The sequence below is a fragment of the Cyprinodon tularosa genome, unplaced genomic scaffold (assembly GCF_016077235.1).
Source record: "Cyprinodon tularosa strain WSP-4 unplaced genomic scaffold, ASM1607723v1 ctg107, whole genome shotgun sequence".
In the NCBI taxonomy this organism is placed as follows: Eukaryota; Metazoa; Chordata; class Actinopteri; order Cyprinodontiformes; family Cyprinodontidae; genus Cyprinodon; species Cyprinodon tularosa.
Window position 1 is genome coordinate 2,055,000 of NW_024037860.1, and position 19,420 is coordinate 2,074,419.

The 19,420-nt window shown below is 39.1% G+C and overlaps 1 protein-coding gene across 4 annotated transcripts; it reads right to left on the reverse strand.

Annotated features, from left to right (window-relative positions):
• Positions 1 to 1,215: 1,215 nt before the first annotated feature.
• sall3a (spalt-like transcription factor 3a) lies at positions 1,216 to 16,307 on the reverse strand. 4 transcript variants are annotated; one of them, XM_038289107.1, is made up of 5 exons: positions 14,968 to 16,307; positions 11,180 to 11,296; positions 4,178 to 7,336; positions 3,650 to 3,981; positions 1,216 to 2,892 (listed from the first exon to the last, which is right to left on the reverse strand). In XM_038289107.1, the coding sequence occupies exons 1-5, from the start codon at positions 15,047 to 15,049 to the stop codon at positions 2,461 to 2,463; spliced, it is 4,122 nt and encodes a 1,373-aa protein (XP_038145035.1). In that variant the 5' UTR covers positions 15,050 to 16,307; the 3' UTR covers positions 1,216 to 2,460. The 4 variants fall into 4 exon arrangements, with proteins under 4 accessions (XP_038145035.1, XP_038145026.1, XP_038145055.1 ...); XM_038289098.1 differs by having other exon boundaries at positions 4,178 to 7,339; XM_038289127.1 differs by lacking the exon at positions 11,180 to 11,296 and having other exon boundaries at positions 14,968 to 16,306.
• Between the last annotated feature and the right edge of the window lie 3,113 nt (positions 16,308 to 19,420).

The following is a 19,420-nucleotide window of genomic DNA, read 5'->3' on the forward strand; positions in this document are numbered from 1 at the left end:
ATCTTGGTGATTACATCAAGGCCAAGCTTTCATCTTGCAGCTAATGTGGATGTACGTTTTACATTGTGAAGATATTGCTTTTTCATCTATTTCCAGGAATAGTCCTTTTTTCTTCCTTTGCTGTTTTTTTCTTTTTCAAACATGAGACAAATATGAATTTTGTCACAATGTGAGGTTGTGCAAATAAATGTGTGTCTGCACATATGTATACCATGTGTCCAGTGTCCAGCGCTGCAAGGGAAGAATAATGCAGGCTAGCTGCCATCGGTGCACCGATATCATATTCAGTAATGTTATTTTACGAGTTATGATGTTACTCTGACACATTGTTACCTTCATGGTAGTTGCACAGCTTTGGCAGACATCTTAGCTTGAAAAGGAAGCCTCTTCAGCAAGATCTCAACATTTTACTCAAAACTGGTTAATTTCTAAAATGTGTTGCTTTATAATTTGTAGTGGCCTGGCCTCAAATCTAGTGTCATTTGATGTTGTAAATATCTTTTGTGTCATGTTGTTTCAGAGATAAACATACAGAAATACTCAAAAACTGGGATAAAAAGTTATTTTTATAATTTTTATTTCAAAAGAATATTATTTTATATGATTAATTCTTAAATAATTAAAACTAAATGCTTCAATTAGGCTTGATATGGATTATGAAAGACAGATTAGCTTTTAGCTACAGCTGTGTATGTTTTCTCATGAACAAATATTTATAAATCAAAACAAGACAAAATAAAATTGCTTAAAAATATTTTTCTTTCCCTTTTAATTTCTTGTTTTTGAAATCTCCAACTCTAAAAAGCCTATTTCGAAATATATAAATTCTGTTTGTAATATGCCTCTTAAAACAAAACTATTACTGGATAGATACAAAATATGAAAAAAAAAAAAAAGAAAAAAAAAAGCAATTTCTTCTTTACTTTTCTTTTTAAATAAGTTCTGTTTTTAGGTTGAATTATTATAAAACAATTCTATATTTTTAAGAATAATCAACAAAAAATAGATTATCTACTAATATAATGTAATCAAATTAAAAAGCAAGCATTTTAATAAAGGTGATAAGTAATAGGAATAAAAATTTATTTTATGGTTTGTTTTTTATTTTCTGACGGTTAATACGGTTAAATGTGACAAATTATGTTGATAATGTGATAAGTTAAATGCTGTTGTTAAATGTGACAAGTTACAACTCCACAGAAGATAGCGAGACCATTCAAACACACACCTGTTTTCCTTTTTTATTTAAGGGGGGATTGGATTGGGCGATGGGTTTGCACTCTGACGAGATGCAACAGATGCAATAACAGAAACCGACTCAGTCAGCTGGAGCAGTGGTTTGCTGAAAACAATGAAAACAGCACGTGATAGATAGCTCAGTCAAAAGGTTAACGGTAAATCACAGACAAAAACGTCTTGTTTTTAAAAAGTGCATTCACAAACATGACAAATAACTCTCAACTCATGATGTCTATTTTATGTGATAGAAAATATGCATACCTGTTTTAGATTTGTCTGTATTTCTATACATAGATATTTCTTCAAAAGATCACCTCTTTTTTCCTTCTCTTTTACAAAGGTTAAAATCAGGGTTGGTGGTTATAGCAGCTTTGGATATCTTATGCCTCCTTATCACATGAGAAGATACACATTGTGTCAACAGATATCCAAATAAAACCTACAATTTCTCTCTGTTGATCAACTCAACTGACAAACTGTCTTTAATAACAGAGATAATCATCAGTGAAGCCTGCTGTTTATAAAAAAAAAAAGAACTCAATAAAATGCTTGGGCTGTTAAATATATATTTGAATACCCGCTTTTTTTTGTCAATATCATAAATACTAAAGACACGGGACAACATTATAAGACAATGCTGAGAGACTAAATGTAAAGATTAAAATAGTCTAAACGTTATTTTTCAAGTTTTCTAGTTCATGAGAAAAAAGGCTGTATCAAGCGAGCACAAAAACACTACACTTCGATCTTTTCTTCAGTGTTGTCACGGCCCTTAGATTTAAAGAGCAACCTTTTACAGGACAACTGGACAAAAGTCAGAATCTCTTTGAACAAAAAGATGTTCTTATGTGAGTTTGTCCTGTCCGTAAAATATGCTTGCCCATTGTCACTTAGGCAGAATCCTGGTTTCCAAAGGAATTCATAAAAGCAGTCAAACATACCAATAAAAACAAATAAGTACCATGCATATCTTGCAAGACGACATATTCTCAAACAAGAGACACAGATTTCTTTGTATAGACGAAATATCAAGTGAGAAGGGAATGGGTGAAAGGCAAAGGCCTCTAATCAATACTAAATACCATAATTCCAAAACCAAACAAAAATGTAATCTGTACAAAGAGAAGTATGCATGAGTTCAAACTGGATCAGCAGTTTTCTTCCTCAGGAATTGTCTCATCATACTTTAGTCTTTATGAAACTGCTACAATACAGAAGTCTTTAATTGATCCCAATCTCTTTGTTCTCCTCCATATATCTGGAAAAGGGTCGACTGGATGGAACCTCCAGACCAGACTTCTCCATACCCGTGATGGGAGAGCTTCTGCCAGTGTGAACACGATCCATACCTACTGGCATGGCTCCTAACGAAGTGATTCCTGCACCACCGAGGCTGACAGGGAGCTGGGTGATGCCCCCGTTCTGAATTACAGATATTTCATTGTTCTTCATGGCCAGACCATTGGTGATGGCAGCTGCATACTGGTTCCAGAAGCCTGGGTCAACGTTCATGGCCCGGGCTGCCAGATCCTTCTGAAACATCTCACTAAACTTCATGGCGTCCCCGCCAAGAAGGGCCATGGGATTCTCCACTGATAAGCGTCGACCCCTCCGGGCAGGAGCGTTGTTCCACATATGTGTTCCCATGTGAACCTAAAGGCAGTAACAACAAAAAAAAAAACAATATGTAAGCACTGTTACTGTTTTCTTGTCAGACCAAACTTTAAATACTACACCAATAGCATGTTATTATCCAAAATAAAATGGAACATTTATATTTTACAGGAGTAAAATAAACCCACCTAAAAGAACAATACAATCAGCATCTTAAGTCAATCATGTTTAACTCCAACCCTCAAATGGACTGTAGCCTGGATGTTTTAAATATGTATCTGCTTTAGCATATCAATTTTAGGTGACATTATTACCTATATACTATGTATTTAATTCAATAAAGGCCGAAAAACAAATCGTTCATTTATATGGGCTTGTTTAACATTTAAAATGTCTAGAACATATAACACCTTCCTTGAGGACTAACACTACGGAACACTGCTAAGATCAGGGGTGTTCAAGTTCCGTCCTCAAGATCTACTATCCTGCAAATTTTTGATACACCTAATTTTTAACACAATTAAATCAAATGAGTGGCTCTTTACCATACCTCTGCCGGCCAAATCAGGGGACTGAGACTTTAGATTCAGGTTGCTTAGAAAAGAGATGTATCTAAAAGTTACAGGACGCTAACTGGACTTGAGCACCCCTGGATTAGATCAAGCAAAAGTCTCCAGAATAAGACAATAAACACATTTCCAAGAATATTGTTGTGAATCTAATGTTTAAATGTCAGTTTATCTGCAACAAGAATGACCAATTGTAAAAGTTTATAAAATTTTGTCTTGGGTCTTACTTTCAAATTGCCCTTTGTGGTAAAGGCCCTTCCACAAATAGAGCAGGCAAAAGGCTTCTCTCCTGTGTGTGTGCGCTCATGGATTTGAAGTGCACTAGCTGAGGAAAAGTTTTTCCCACATGAGTGGCAGTTGTGCTGCTTAGGGGTGCGACGCGGAGGTGGGGGTGCCAACATAGGGTTGATTGTGGGACTCATGGTGGTCTGAGGTGCTGCGGCTGGAACCTGAATCCCCACAGGCAGGTGAGAGTTGTCACTCAAAGACTTTCCATGTCCATTCATTTCCATTTTAATCATGTTTGATGCTGTACTGGCTAAATTGGGAGTATTTAGTCCTAAAAAAAAGCACAAAGGTACAATTTTAAAGATTAATGACTTAAATCTTAAAAATGGTAATTGAACACAATAGGATGATTATATACATTTAATAAATATGTCTGACTGTGCCCAAATTAAGCAAGGTTGTTGCCATCTAAAATGTTCTATTCTAAGAAAATAACTTAAATATAAGGGAAATGTGTGCACACTCACCCCGATCTCTGTTTAGAAATAACATGTTGAAGGGGCTCTCCTCCTTAATAAGGTTCCTGCCAGGTTGAGTGGCAGTCAAGTCTAGGATCCCGGTGCCTTCAGTAGTAGAAAGGGGAGATGGGGTCTCTGATTTTTCTGACTTCACTGTTGCCAAGCCAGCAGTATTGTTCTCTTGGCCCTCCTCTGCTGTCATTGCACTACTGGTGTTATTATTATTGAGCGTAGCTGGGGATTTGGATTGCTGGCTCTCAGAATGGCTGTGAGCTGGGGACAAATGCTGCATAGAGCCTGAGGACTCTGACAAAGCCGGGCTTCCCAAGCTCTGACCTTCAGCATCTCCCACAGCAGTTAGGGGATCAGTTGTAAAGCAGTCAGTCTCTCCAGGAAAACTGCTTCCATTCTGTGCTGTCTTATGGCCAAATGTGCGAGTTATATTGGCAGTAGAGTCAATCATCTTCATCTGGTTTTCCATTGCAGCAATACTAGAAATTATAGAAGTTGGGGGTGAGCTCCCAGGTGAGTACGGCTTAGAAGGGTCCACTTCTCCATCTTTTAAGTCCACTTCGTCATCCATAGCCTGCTCCATTTCATCAAGGAGGTCATCATCATAGTTACTCATTGCATCTAGGCTCTTTTCATCAAAAGATATGTCAGTTTCCATCTCCTGCAGATTGTCAGGGACAGGGGTGTTGGGAATCTGTCCACCCATATGCATACGGATGTGTTGTTGGAGCACAACAGCATTGGTGAATTTTTTCTGACATATAGGACAGGAGTGCTGGACTCTTAGTGGGGGTTTTGACCTGTGGACACCAAAGTGTGTCTTTAGATTTCCCTTAGTAGTGAATGCTCGTCCACATATCTTGCATTTGAAAGGCCTCTCACCAGTGTGGATACGGTAGTGCATCTTTAGAGCACTCTGGCAGCTCAGAACACGGTGGCAGATGACACACTGGTTGGGGTCGGTCATCTTCTTATCAATGTTTTCAACAAGCTGCTGCAACTTTGACGTTTCAGAGGTTTGCATAGAATCCAATAGTCCTCCAAAGGGAAACTTGGCCTTAAACTGGTCAGAAATCATTGGAAGGATGGGATGGGAGACTGTATTCGAAGCAGAGTTGGGGCTATTGTTTGGCTCAGTATTTTGGCCATTGCTTGAAAATGTTGTAGATGTGACAGTGGAGGGAAGAAGAGCTTGACTTACTGTTGTTGTGGTGGTCATGCTCTCTATTGGCCTGTTGAGGCAACTTGGGGACAGGAGAATGCCTTCAGGTTTCAAGAGAGGAGGTGCATCACTACCAATATTAGGTTTTGGGGAGGGTGAAGTAGTGGTCATGCCAGAATCACTGGCAATATTTGGGGACAAAGAGGCACACTCACTTGTGGGTGGAGAAGGTCTCTGAGGAGACCTGTTAAGTGGAGTGAGGCTTGGGGAATCGGAAAAACCTCCAATCATACTTGGGAGTGTTGGAGGCAGCTGGAGTCCAATTGATGTTGGGACAGTGGGAAGGACTGGTTTACTGTCAAGCCATGTAGTAACAGGTTTTTCTGGGGGCAACGACATGCCGTATGGTATACCAGAGCTTGTGGGAACATTGTCTAGGTACTCTGGTACAGGGTATGGGTTCATTTGAATGTGCGGGTATTTTTCTTTGTGCCTCTGGAAATGGACTTTCAGATTCCCCTTGGTAGAAAAACGATTGCCACATATGTTGCACTTGTAGGGCCTCTCTCCGGTGTGAGAGCGCAGGTGGATCTGCAGGGCACTGTCACTGCCAAACACTTTGGCGCAGAACCGACACTTATGTTTAAAAAAGGGGTCTTCAGACGTGGGCTTAGTGTCAAACACAGACACGTTAGGAGGCTTTCCCTTTCTGTGTTTCATTAGAGCAGAAAGAGGGTCAAGTGCATTGGCTGTTGCAGCAATGCTAGCCAGTGGATTGGGGAAAATTACGCTGCTCGAGGAACTGTGAGGTATCAGTGGTAGACTGGAGGCAGAGTTTAGGAGGCTGCTGTGACTTAGAGAGGGAGGGGTTGTGGAGCTTCTTGAAAGAGATGAGCTGTTGCTGATGCCACCTCCTCCTCCTGTCATGCTACTGCTAGTGCTACTGTTGTTATTTGAGACAGTGGATGAGCAGGAGGGATGTAGAGCTGGCAAGCCAGTGCAACTTGGTGGTGGAAAGGCTGTATTATTTGATGATGTGTTTGGAGGCGAGGAGTTAGATTGCTGAGTACTACTCTGTGGTGTTTGAGAGAGAGGCCCTTCTATTGCTGAGGTCAGAGGAGAGGGGCCTTGACCACTAAGAGTGGCAGGCAGCCGGACAGGTAGCTGATGGACAGGCGGTGTAATGAAATTATGTAAATGAAGCTGGTTTGCAACAGGAGGGACACAAGAAGATATAGAGCCTTGGTTTCCTGTAGCACTGCTGTGATGGTGGTTGAGAGTAGGTTGTGGAGTAGACTGTCTGTTCATGAGGGCTACTTGACTTCGTATTTGTTCTATAAGCTGCAGCTGATGAATCTGTTGCTGCTGAAGAGCCATAAGCTGATCCAGGATCATTGGGATAGCCATGGTGGAGACCCGACTTCCAGCTGCTGCTCTAACACTCTGCGAAAACTGTGCAACTGCAACTCGAGTACCATGCAGAGTCTCCAAGGTAACATTGGTGCTTGGCATGGTGTAGTTTGTAATTGCAGTGGGGACAACATCGTTTAGCTGAGGTAGAGAGCCATCTGGCTCAGGTGATGTCACATCTCTTTCTTCAGAATCTATATTTTTTTCAGGAGAAAGCTCCAGCTCCATCTGCTCATCTTCCTTGTCCAGGACATTGACCCCATTTAAGGGATCTGTTTCTGGGATGTCATCTCCCTCACCGACAGGACTCTGGTTCCCTTCCGGAGCGTCCTCACTATCATCTTGCTCACTGTTGCAGCTCGGGATCGGTGAGGGCTCCGAAGGATACTCCTGGGAAGGGTTAGGCGTGTCCTCATTTTCATTCACAATGAGCACAAGGGGGTTCTTTGTACAGCTGTTTAAATGTTCACAGAAATCAGACCACTTGAAGAACTCAGCACAACACTTTTCGCACACGTGAGTTTCTTCACTGCCACTTCGGCTCTCATTCCCACTGTCAGCATCATCCAGCACATCACCTTGGGCTGCTAGAGAGGTAGAGGGTCAGGGGAGTGGATGAGGATAAAAAAGAAGGGAGGGGGGTGAAAGAAGAATTAATGAATAAATAATCAATATAGAATTCACACATATTTTGCAGAAGAGTGCAACAAAGATTTAACCTTTAATTTCTTTTCTCTTTTAACATAACCAAAATCAATATTCTTTCTTTTTTTTTTTTTTTACACTGAGCAAATTACCCTAGTTCACCAACTCTCAAGACCCAGATTTGTGCATTCACACCCTCTCCATAGAGCCAGCTAATAATTTTCTTTGTGCAATCCATCAAATTATGAGAGCCTATCAATTGTGGATACTGCTGCTTAATGAAATTCCATAGAACCTATTGATTTCCAATATTTCATACAATTCACAGCAGCCTCATCTGTTGGGTACAAATAAGGACTTTGATGGCCCCATTAGGATTCCCCTCTGCTATCAAGCTCAGTCATTTCCACCTGAATTTCAAATGCTCCTGCTTTTTTTTTTTATTTAACACTGCACAGGTAATATTTTAGCCCTGAAAACAAGTAACTTAAAACGTCAACTGTAACAAGAACTTGATCTCAAATACTGTTTAAAAGTATATCCTAATTTCTGTAAAAAATGGAAGAATGTGAAAAAAATGTAATATTTAAAAAGCTGTAACCAAAAGAACAGATATTTTATGAAACAATAAGTTCCTCTCATTTTTCTAAATGCTTGATTTCCTTTCAGCCACTCACTTTTTCTTCCCAGCACTAGACACTACAAATTACAGACTTGTGCCATGGCAGCAAAGTCCCTGATTAGTTACACATGTTTAATCACAGTTGTTGGAAGCCACTTCCTCTTCCACATGCAGTCCTCAAGAGTCAAACAAACCAGCACAAGCTCTGAACATGGATCCAGTTCACACTTGATCAAAACCAAGGTGAATGGCCTCTTTAGTAAGTTTATTTTTTCTGTTTAAGTATAAACGTAAAGCATGTCCAACTCTATGGATATATATTGTGTACAAATTTATCACTTTAACGAGGCTTGGGATGGTTAACTACGTTAAGATATACCAGCGCTTTGAAATGACTACCATTTCCTTTTAGTAAGAAACCTTAGAAACCTTCCTACAATTTAAAGTTAATAAAATGAGGATTCAAAGAAAATGCAAATGAATTTACAGTGAGCAGCAACAGTAGTGCTTTCACTCCTGCCTGTTGCAGCTTATTGTAAGTCACTTCACTAACATTATGCTGAAACACTTTTTCCTGCTAATATAATCTTGTTAGGCTTGCAACGTGCTGGAATACTCTGCAGATGAAAATTACTATTACATTTAATACAATCAGGTAAAAATATCAAATAAGTATGTCAATTATGACCAGCAATTGTTATTTTAGCACTTGTGGGAATATTTATCTGTTTTTCAATAAAGGATTTTTAAACTAATTTCTAAATACCATGATAACAGGAATTTATGGTATTTTTACCCCCGGTTATTGTACCATGAGAGTCTCCTGCAGGCCCATGCCAAATTTTATCATAAGTAGAATAAGTATAAATGGAAATCAATTAAAAAATACTTTATTAATCCCAAAGGGTTATTAATCACAGCTAATAGTTATATTGCATTTATATGATCTATTTATTTAGATTATAAGTACAGACTTTCACCAAAGATAGTGAAAAAAATCATAATAATGTTCTTACTTTAAAATTAAAACTTTAATTACAGTTCCTGTTATACCCACAACCATTAGGCATCTTGCTTACATGTGACTTTATAATGAAAAAAGGACAATTCTGAATAGTAGAATGAATGAAGGAAAGGGAGCCAAAGCTAAACAGACCTAAGGTGAGGCTTCAATTTCCAGGTTTAATTTGTAAAGAAATGTATCAGTCTCCCTGCTATGCATGAAATACTCTTATGTATGGGGCAGGTATTTGAGGCAATGTCTACGTAGCGATCATCACTTGAGGCTAGAAGCCAAAGTATAATATCAGAAAACAATGGAAAAACTAATTACGCATTTTAATATGGACATAATTCTTTTAGGATTTGCACTATTCTTAAAGTGATTTTTTTTTTTACATAATCATCATTAAGAATTGGATGTTAAAATCCCCTTTTTAAATAAAAAGCTAAAAAAAAATAATAATCTTAGAATGAAACTAAGAAGAGAAAAAAAACAGCCAGCGCTTGAAAATGTAATCGACACGTGACAGCGGGCTAAAAAGCTCCTTAACCCGGGAGCGGACAGCACAACTCATTTCCATAATTGAGGGTTGAAAGGTCAACACAAATGAGCAGGCATTGTGTTGAGCTGATTAGTTATTAGAATGGTATTACTGTCAATCTCTTTTATTCATTCATACAATCACAAGTGGGGGCCTTTGTGTGCCTCTGACCTCACACACTCACACACACTGGCACGTTTTCCAAAGACAAAGAATGAACTAAAAGATTTCATATGTAACAAAATAAACATAAATATGCATAAAATGACAGGAAAAGTGTGGATTTTTTTTGTTTTTGGCCAGCTTATTTAAATGACAAAATGTCTTTTCTCTCTTGTGAACTAAGATTCTCCCAAGTTAATTATATTTTTGCTGTTTATTGCAGTAAATTAAAAAGCTAAGTGTGCTAGCTTGCTTTAATTCAGCATTTTTAATGACTTGAAATGCTTAAACTCTTTAAGACCATTTCAAATATTAAGAAAAACAAAAAAAAAAAACAATCAAGATACAAACACGTCATGCTGACTGTGTGAGGTTAAACGCTGCATTAATTAGTCTGTGTTAATTACAGTGATGCGATCCACAGCAATAAACCACCTGAACGCTTTTAAACCTGGAAATATCGAGACTTGAACAAGCTGACGAAAACAGCTGCAGTAGCGTTCAGCGCTTTGTCACACAGCTGTCAGAACTGTTGCATCTGCAGCAAAAAGGTGTGTGATTGCAGATATGTGCATGCGTTTCTGTGTGTGTGAGACTATTGATTTTCTTAGGCCTATAGGATGAGAAAGGAAAAAAAAATCCAATCTGTTTTTATTCATTTAAAAGTCTTCATTTACGGAGATGTAAATGTTTAGCTGAAAGTAGTCAATAGAGAGATTGTAGGCACCAAATCTGTGTCCACTTTAGTTGTGTGCTCTGGTGTGCAAACCTATATCACTGATTTAACCTATCAAGTTCTTATGCTTTCTGCTAATTCTGGAAACGACATCCAACATGGGATTGATGAAAACAGGCGCTGATGTTCCCGTTATCCAGATTTGATTAATAAGACATAGGGAAACAATGAGCGACACTTTGGACAACATGTCTCCTTTTAAAAATATAAGATTAATTTAGCAACTTGTGTTCTACATAAACTGTCAATAATCAGCATCTGTGCTCTAATTATTCCTACATCATCCATTTCTCTCTACAACCCGAGGACAATCACACACTCTTAGTAAGAGGTGATTCACTGCAAGTTCCCTCTCCAGCTGGGAGGAAAAAGAAAGGAAAACAAGGCCTGGTGGGTCCAGAAATGTTGGAATGCTGTAATTACATTTTTCCAGTAAATGTTCTTTTTAAATTTTTGCTTTCAAGTAAAAATCTATTCTTCCAGGGGATCATGTTTAAATAAAGATGTGTTATAATTTACATTCAAAACTGAAAGTATAGTTGATGCTTTGTTTGCTTCACAAGTTTGAAATATAAATCATGCTAAAAAAAAGGCGGATTTCTTTGGTTCAGGTTTGCTTTGAAGAAAACAATTCCGTTTTACTTCCACACATGCTGACACAGTTTTGTGTTTTTGGGTACTAAACAATTCCTAGTGACTGATGTCTGCGAGGTAATACCCAAGTGTGCGTTTCCCTCGACTGATCCCAAAGCATCCCTCAGACCTGCCGGAGGCTCGGCTCGTTCTGAGGCTGGCTCCGCGTGTGTGCGCATGTCATCGAGTGGTACAGTCATATCTGCAAAAACACACACAGAGGCCTTTTGTCATCCCCTGCAGATGTGGCGCAGCCAAAACATTAACGATTTGTTTGTGCAAGCGTTTGCAATACAGTATTCAGTGACGGCGCTCTGTCCAGATGACCGCGCCACTCGTCAGGATGGGTTTCTCTGCCTGGGTTGAAACCAAAGCTGGAGATCAGGAAAAGGAGGTTCTTCACAGCAGAAGGACATTTTATTAATTTGTGTTCCTCTTAAACTAAATATTTGCCTAACACTTCAAGTGCGGAATAAAATGTTTTGAATTTGGTTTTATTTTGACAGGCCATCCGTATCTATTAACTCTGAGAAACTCAGTCGTAGTCTGTCTGGTTTGCCGCCTAAATAAGATGTGTCCTTTAAAACTGTTATTAATTTTGCAGATTCATCTGTTAATAATCCCCCCCCCTCCCCTTTTTGTTGACCACGCCATTTTAGTTCACACTGCTGTTTGTCTTAGGACACAGCAGGAAATAAAAAGTGCAGGTGATCTGTAAGCTTCCCAAACACTCTCTGTTTCCCGAAGTCAAACAGTCCTTCCGTCTCCTGCCTTGTCCTTCCTCTTGATCCGGATCACGCTTGCTTGTGCAGTGTTTTTAGCTCTGAGTAGTAATTAAGACACAGCCATTTTTGAGTGCCTTCTCAAAGACATCCTTGGCACATCCATGTGGGTGGTCCGCAGGCCTGCACCCAGTGGTGAGAAGGGATTAAAACAAAAGGCAAACAAAGCCCCACTGCAGGGGAAGTGGGCAACAAATATGTTGTCATTGTCAGCAGGGGTTTTAGCACTCACTCCATATCTTTAATTTTTACTCATCAACAAAGCAAAGAGGGTGAAGTTTCGGGCTGAATAAATTACCTCTTTTTCTCAAGATTTTACACCCTGATTAATATGAACATGGGTTGCAGGAATGTTGCGGTTAAGAAGGAAAAAGAGCATCATCTTTTTTTTTTTAAGATCAAAAAACTATTTTTTCCAAATTATCCTTCCTTGTTTCCTGCATGTCCTCTACAAATAGAAAACCTTTCTTGAAACCGTCTTAATGCACATAGTTTGAACCTAAATGTGCAAGAGAAGTGACGGTGTGTTGCTCACTCTTACTCAAACACGAGTGAGCTGTGCTGCCAAGGTCAGCACGCATGTTCTAATTGTACAAAGAGCTTGACATCTAGCGGCAGGGTCTGCCCGGCCGGGGACTACACAAAGGTTAAGTCAGCAGGCTTTGTAAAAGCACTCCTAAGCTGACAACCCCAGCACCCCCCAGCTCCCCACATCCTCTCCCCACAACAACACCCATCACTGCCCCTCATGCCACAGTGGGGAGCCAGCATCCAAGAGGCCTTAGAGGTGGCAGACATGGTCCCTGGCACTGCATTTTACTTTTTTTTATAAGTTTTTTGACGGATGCGAGACCTTAACATGTCATCTTTGAGCTGCAGAGAACAAAGATTCACCTGAAAGAAATTGAATAAACACAAATATTGGGAGAGAAAATTCAATAATTAAATTTTTTGCTTAGATAATTTTATATATATTTTTATACTTTATATAAAATGTGCTCCATGGATATCTACCGGGGGCAAAGGAAAAAGCTTAACCTTTTCAGTTTCTTCATCAAAATCCTTGTTCTAATTAGTATTTTAATTTGTAAAATGGGAACTTTTTAAGTTTCTTCAACAGCAAAGTCAACATATTGTCGAAGGCCAGCAATCAATCCAATTCACTACAGTAGTGGGGAGCAGAGAATCCGATCATGCCGCGACGATACGCTGACTGTATTACATTAGGCGCTTGTTGTGTGAGGTGGCTTCGGATGCGACGTGGCGTTATTAGGTTTGTTTAAGTGACTATAGGCTCGCTGTGCCGTGCCAAAAGACTTGGGATTGTTTTGCTGCTGCGTCTGCCTGCCTGAATACAAGTCAGCCAGTGTGGTGTAACAATGAGGAGAGGACATTCCATGGCCACTTCCAGGCTCAGGCACAACGAGATTGTCAGGATACAGTAGAAAAAAACAACAACAAAATTAAAATTAAAACTAGTAAAGAAAGAAAATCACAACCTGAGTTGAAAAATCTGCATTTGCATCACCGCCTCCTATTAACTCTGCTTCTCTTTTGGATTTCTAACAGAAACAGGAAGTCCATTTTTTCCCTATTCCTGAATCCAACAGGAGAGAAACCTGACGGATGTTCTGTATCTATCCCCAAATATCTTGAAGGGGAGGGGCAGAGGTATCTAAGCCCCAAACAGTGAAGGTGTTTGTGTTTTTTGAATGTGAGCAGCCCATAAATTACCGCCCCCCCCTTCCTCAAACCCCATGCCAGGAAAAAAAAAAAGTAAATTGGACAAAAGGGCCAAGAATCATTAATGTGACCCCCCACACACACAAACACACACACACAAATATACTTCCTTACACAGCAACATTTCAACATGCAAAGACAGCCATTCCCCTGAGATTACATCATGCATTTCATTCCTAAAGAAGCACAGAGATTTCTCTGAATTCTGTGGCCGTGATTATTTATATTTTATATGAAGCTACAATTTAGAGCTTTATTAATAATTGATTTTTTATTATTATTATTTTGAATGTGCCAAATAGAGGCCTAAACAAATTAATTTGGAGCTGGTATATCAGTTATAATGAAAAAATAAGATAAAAGTGTTAGATATTTACAGAAATTAGTTCTGCACATCTAGTTATTTTTTGTAACAGTTAAACATTATGTTATATATTTATGTAAGTTTTAATTTTTTTTCAGGATTTCCCCACTATGCATCTGTTGCCTTCAGACTTAACTTTAACTCTAATATATTGATGCTTTTTGTTGGGCAGGATGACGGATAAATAATCCCTTTTCACCATATGGCGAGGACAAGCTCTGTCAAGCGATCTTGCAGAGATTGAGAGAAAAAAAAGGAACAAATCAAGTGTGGTAAATTTATGTGAGGGGTGGGGGGTAAACAAAAAACATTTCCATGACAAAAAAAAAAAAAAAACAAGGCTTCGACCCGCAACAGACTCCCGCATTTTGGCCCCTTCTTGTAGAGCGCTTAAGACAAAAGAGACAATTGCACAACAAAAAGAAACGTGAACAAACTTAAAAGGAAAAAAAAAAATTGAGGCCTTGAATATATTTATTTTACAAATTTAAAGACAGAAGAGAAACAATTTTAAAGATTCCGCTGCATGTCCACGCAGAATTATAGATTAAACAAAAACAAGTGGAAAACAACTTTATCTTAAGAGCTCCGACACTTATTTTTGCAAAAATAAAAAAAAATATTTACAAAAAGGCCTTTTCAAAAGAAGGCCTCCTGTAAATAAAGTGAATACTGTAAATGGGAACTATTCATTGCATGCATTTATTCCATTAATCCTAAAGGTCAGCTGTCAGCCAACAGCCGAACATGATGAAATCAGTGCGACAATTAAAAAAAGAAAGAAAACTTTCCTGCTTAATAAAGAAAAACCTTCTGCGTTTGCAGTTTTCCTTTAAGATATTGTTTTAAATGTTGATAAATATGATTATTCCATTAAAAAAAGATAAATTAATTAGATAAAGTGTTTTGTTCTGATGGAAAAGTTGAAGAAAACGCACTAAAAAAGGACGGGAAAAGGAGGATCAGCTGATCGGATCCACTCACCGTGCTCGGAGATCACCCCGCTCAGTGCGGGATCCTCGTCCGACTTGAGGTGCTGCGGCTTGGCTTGCTTGCGTCGGGACATGCTGCTGTGGCTGCAGGCTGGGGTGCTCTCTGTGCTGCTTGCGCTGACTTGACGCTGATGTGTCCGCGCTGTGCAGATGCATCAGCGAAGAGCGCTGAAAATAAAATGATATTTCAAAAAAAAAAAAAAAAAGTTCACAGACAGACTGCTGCGCTTGGAAAGTGTGTGAAGTTGGTTTGCAATCTGGGAAAATTAGCCAGTGTTGCCGCTCCTGTCGCCTCTGTCACTGTGCGTGGGATTGCGCATGTCGGGATAATAATTATGATAGTGAATAATGCCTCGCGATTAATGGCACCGTGTGAAGGTGGGGAGGATTGGCTGGGGTCCAGCGGACGCGCATTGGATATGGTAATGAGGGACGGACTGAACAATTAAGAGGTTTTTTTTTCTTCTTCTTCTTTTCCTGCCCCCCAACAACACAACACACCAAAATTTCTCCCGTTCTGCCCCGTTCACAGCGAGCTTCCCAAAGAGGTGCGCAGGGCTCAAACTAACCAAAGTGCCTCTCCGGTGATTCTGATGCGCATCGCGCAGCCTTGATGGAACCGAAAACTTCTAAAAGTCTCTTCTGAAACAGTCTGTCTTCCGATCTTGGCAAACTTCTCGCACTTTCTCTATCTTTTACCCACTGAGGCTGAACACGCACCTCCTCCTAACCCCCAAAAGGAAGCGATTTGACGTGTAGTCTCTCTCTTTAAAGTTTTCTGTTGAAGCGCATCTTTGCGCTAATTGGAGATGTTTAGGTTTGGAAGTTTCTGTTGAACCATCGCCGTTTTTCTTCTTCTGTTACAGCGCAGATCGGCTCTCCAAAAACTTTGACGCACGCGTTTTTTTTTTTTGGCTCAGCAACAAAACTGGTGGGAGCCTAAACTTAATTGTCCGCAAGGGAAGAGTCTCTTCAGTCGCTCTGGAGTCTCCTCCGCTCCTCCTGCAGCCGCGTTTCAGCTCCCGGTTGCGCCCTCGCTGTCAGTGCGCTCTGGGAAAGTGGCCATAAACGCACCGCAGGCTCTTGAGCTTGGTTCCGTGAAGGAGAGAAAAAAAAAACTTCGGTCGCCGCGTCTTTTTTCCTTCGGAGAGCGAAGAGAACTTCGGAGTTATCTTCTGGCTGCCCAGTCTCAGTGTCGCTCCCTCTCGTTGCTGAGCATGGCTCTCTGTGTGTGGAGGGGACTGCGCGCTCTCTGTGTGTGCAAGTGTGTGAGTCAACCCCCAAGCAAGGGTTCAGCCCATTGCTCTCAGCCACCACTAGGATGTACCACCACGTTGCTGTTCAGTGGCTCGTCCCCAGTCCTCCAGTGTGAACCACCCAGAGTCGACCTCCCATCATATCACACAGCGGGACAAATGAATTGATAGAGCGTCCTACTATTCTGGATTTTCATGGAAAGTTCGACTTTTTCACTTTCGTGTCATGAACCCTGTATAAAGTCACGGGAAATACATAGGATATTGTTTGAGGGTTAAAATAATTAATATATGTATCATATTAAAAAAATATATATTTATATTAAAAAAAAAAATGTCATGAATGGCCCTATGAGGCCTTCGCTCCGTTTTTTTTATTTGCGCAAAGTAATACATAAAAAAATACATCCTAAGTAGCAGCATCACATTTTCTCATTTAATTTTCTTGTATGTTGCTTTAAATAAATCAGATGATCCGAAGGATGAAGAAAAAGGGAGGAAAAAAACATATACGATTTGGCACAAGAAGTATTGCGACAGTTTTACTGCTTATTAAAACATAATTTACGGATATTTTGCATTTTATTTTTAATATTTTAAAGCAAAAATCAAAGGAAAACGTCTTCTGCATAAACAAAAAAATTATTAATACAAGTGGTTTCTTCTGATCTTGTAACAGACGCCTCTGCCTAAAAACTGAATGGTTCCTCAACAGATCTGAAACATCTGACATCAATGGAGGGTTCTTTTGTAGCATGTTAAATTTACCCCAATTAAATAATGGAAGTAAACCTGAGGAAATTTTCTACTGAGAACAAATCTGTGCTCTCTATCTAAAGAATGTGAAACTTTGGAATAAAAGATTTTAAAAAATGTCAACTGGTGTTTAATTGTGGTTGAGAAATTGATTTAATCAATACTGACTTTTCATAGCATCTCACATTTTCCCCATAGATAACATTAGGTATATTTTAGGGTTCAGGTCTATGTCTCAGATTTACCCTAAAAAAAAAACAACAACAAAAAACTATGAGATTAGCAACATTTGAGGAAAAAAACAACAAAATGGTGGTTTTTGAAGCTATTTCAAGTCAGCCGCTCAGAAAAAGAAAGATTTAAAGTAGTCTCCTACATAAAATGAACACTGAAGAGATCAAATGAAGCCACATTCTTCTTATTATTGTCAACACAAATAGGTCTCTTGATCTTGTTCGTGTCTTTTATCCCCCAAAAAACTAGAAATTCCACAATAAAGTTTAAACAAGACTTCCTGAATGCCTATAGGCCTATTTTAGGTGATGTAGTCCTTCCTTTATCCTGACATGGAAAAATGCATTAAAATGTGACTTTTTTTTGGCTGTGGAAATCTATTTGAAAAGTTAAATGCTTGTTTAGCATAATAAAAAAAAGATCACTTTTAGATGATAATGCATTTGTAAAATAAAGGCAAAATCCTTTTTTTTAGGCTCATATGAGCATTACACAACAGCTTCACCTTTTTTAGCTCCCTTTCTCTCCTCCTTTCCTCTTGCCTGCTTGACGTATATTCCCCTGTGTGCACCTCATATGAGACAAATCTGTTGACAGCAAAGTCGGCCTGCAGACCAAACTTTAGTCCTACTTTTTCCCCCATCGTCCCCTCAGAAAGCATACGTCCGTGAGGGTGTTATTATCTAGTATTAATAGATGCAGCCCCGGGAAGACAAAATCAGCTATTGATAATTGCAAGGAGTCCACGGCAGCTATACTGTATCGATCGGCATGTCTTCCACTCCCTCTGGTACTGGGAGATAAGGAGACACACTCTTTAGAGCAATATAATTTCTTTTGACCTATCTGCTTGCTACAGACTTATGATGAATAGCCACAGTGGCCGGACTCCTTTATCACCAAAGTTCCCCCCCTTGATATAATATTGATTCTTTATAACTAGCTCACCACACAAAAATCAAACTGTCCACTTGGCCATCATCATCATCAATATCATCACAAAGGCAGCAGAATGAAGATCCCCGTACCTCTGAGAGGGAGAGCCCTTACAATCTTCTTCGTATAGGCTTAATCTTTATTTAGCTGATGATGAAAGGGAAGGGGAAACCAAGGTGCCATTTAAGTCCAGGTGCCATTTTAATCTGGGATAGACTACAGAAACATAGAAGTAGGAGGGGCTGGTGAATAGATATCTGCAGGGAAAGTATTGGGAAAAAGTAGGAAATTCTCATGCACTAGAAAAATGATTTGTAGGCATATAAACTTTAGAGAAATAAAATTCCAGAAGATGCATTTTCTAAATTTATTTATTTTTTTTGGGAAACATTCTACCCAACTTTAAAAGATGATATCTGACGAGTGTAGTGCAGAGAATGGTAATGGCATGTTGGTATGAATTGCGTTATAGGTAAAAGTAAATTCTAGTTTCAAAAGTTTGTGTATTGGGGCAATATTTTGAGTTTGCATGCAGCTAACTTGTGACAGTATATATGCAATGTCAAATTCACAATTAAGGGTTCATAAACCCAAGGCAGCATCTGCAAATAAATCTTAAAACAGGAAGTGACAGCTCATTAAAACTCCAAGTCCAATTGGAATCTGTCTCTTAAGGTGAATTTTTGTACCATAACTATATATATTAAACCCCACAAATGAATGGGTGTGCATCAAACTACCTTATTTTTGTTCCTGATACTTTTATTTTGAAGTGTAAGAGGAAGCAGTTCTTCAATTGGCTTGTTTTATTGACAGTGGGGCTTGCAAACAACACTAGCTAACAACACACTAAAAAGGCCTTTCTTATTTGAAATGTTTATCAGGTAGAATTAACGTGGTAGAAAGACAAAAGTATAAAGAAACAAAAAAATAAAAGACGTTTAAGCACTATGGAAAAAAAAAATTGCTACACCTGACTATTATGCTAAACTGACAAAAATTTTGCAAATACTTTATAGCCCCCTGTATCAGCGGTAGAGTGAAGGGCTGTTTCACACTGTTTAAAGAACCTAGATTGCATCGAAAATCTTAAACTCAAATTCTAAAGTAGCTTACTTATCGTGATCGAACCTGAACACTAGATATAATTATACACTAAAGGGCCATTCTTTTAAAACTTCTGTTTATTAAAATTAAAATAGGCTTTGTCAACCTTTTTGGCACTGGGGCTACATTACAGTCATTGAAGTATGTATTAAGCTA

What these genes read in the sequence shown, in the direction of transcription:
- sall3a (XM_038289098.1), bottom strand. Translation starts at nt 15,049, where the DNA reads ATGTCCCGACGCAAGCAAGCCAAGCCGCAGCACCTCAAGTCGGACGAG. An exon ending in CGAGGGAAACGCACACTTGG is followed by an intron (nt 7,340 to 11,179) that starts GTATTACCTCGC and finishes CTACCTCTCTAG; the next exon opens with CAGCCCAAGGTGATGTGCTG. An exon ending in CCACAAAGGGCAATTTGAAA is followed by an intron (nt 2,893 to 3,649) that starts GTAAGACCCAAG and finishes TACTGCCTTTAG; the next exon opens with GTTCACATGGGAACACATAT.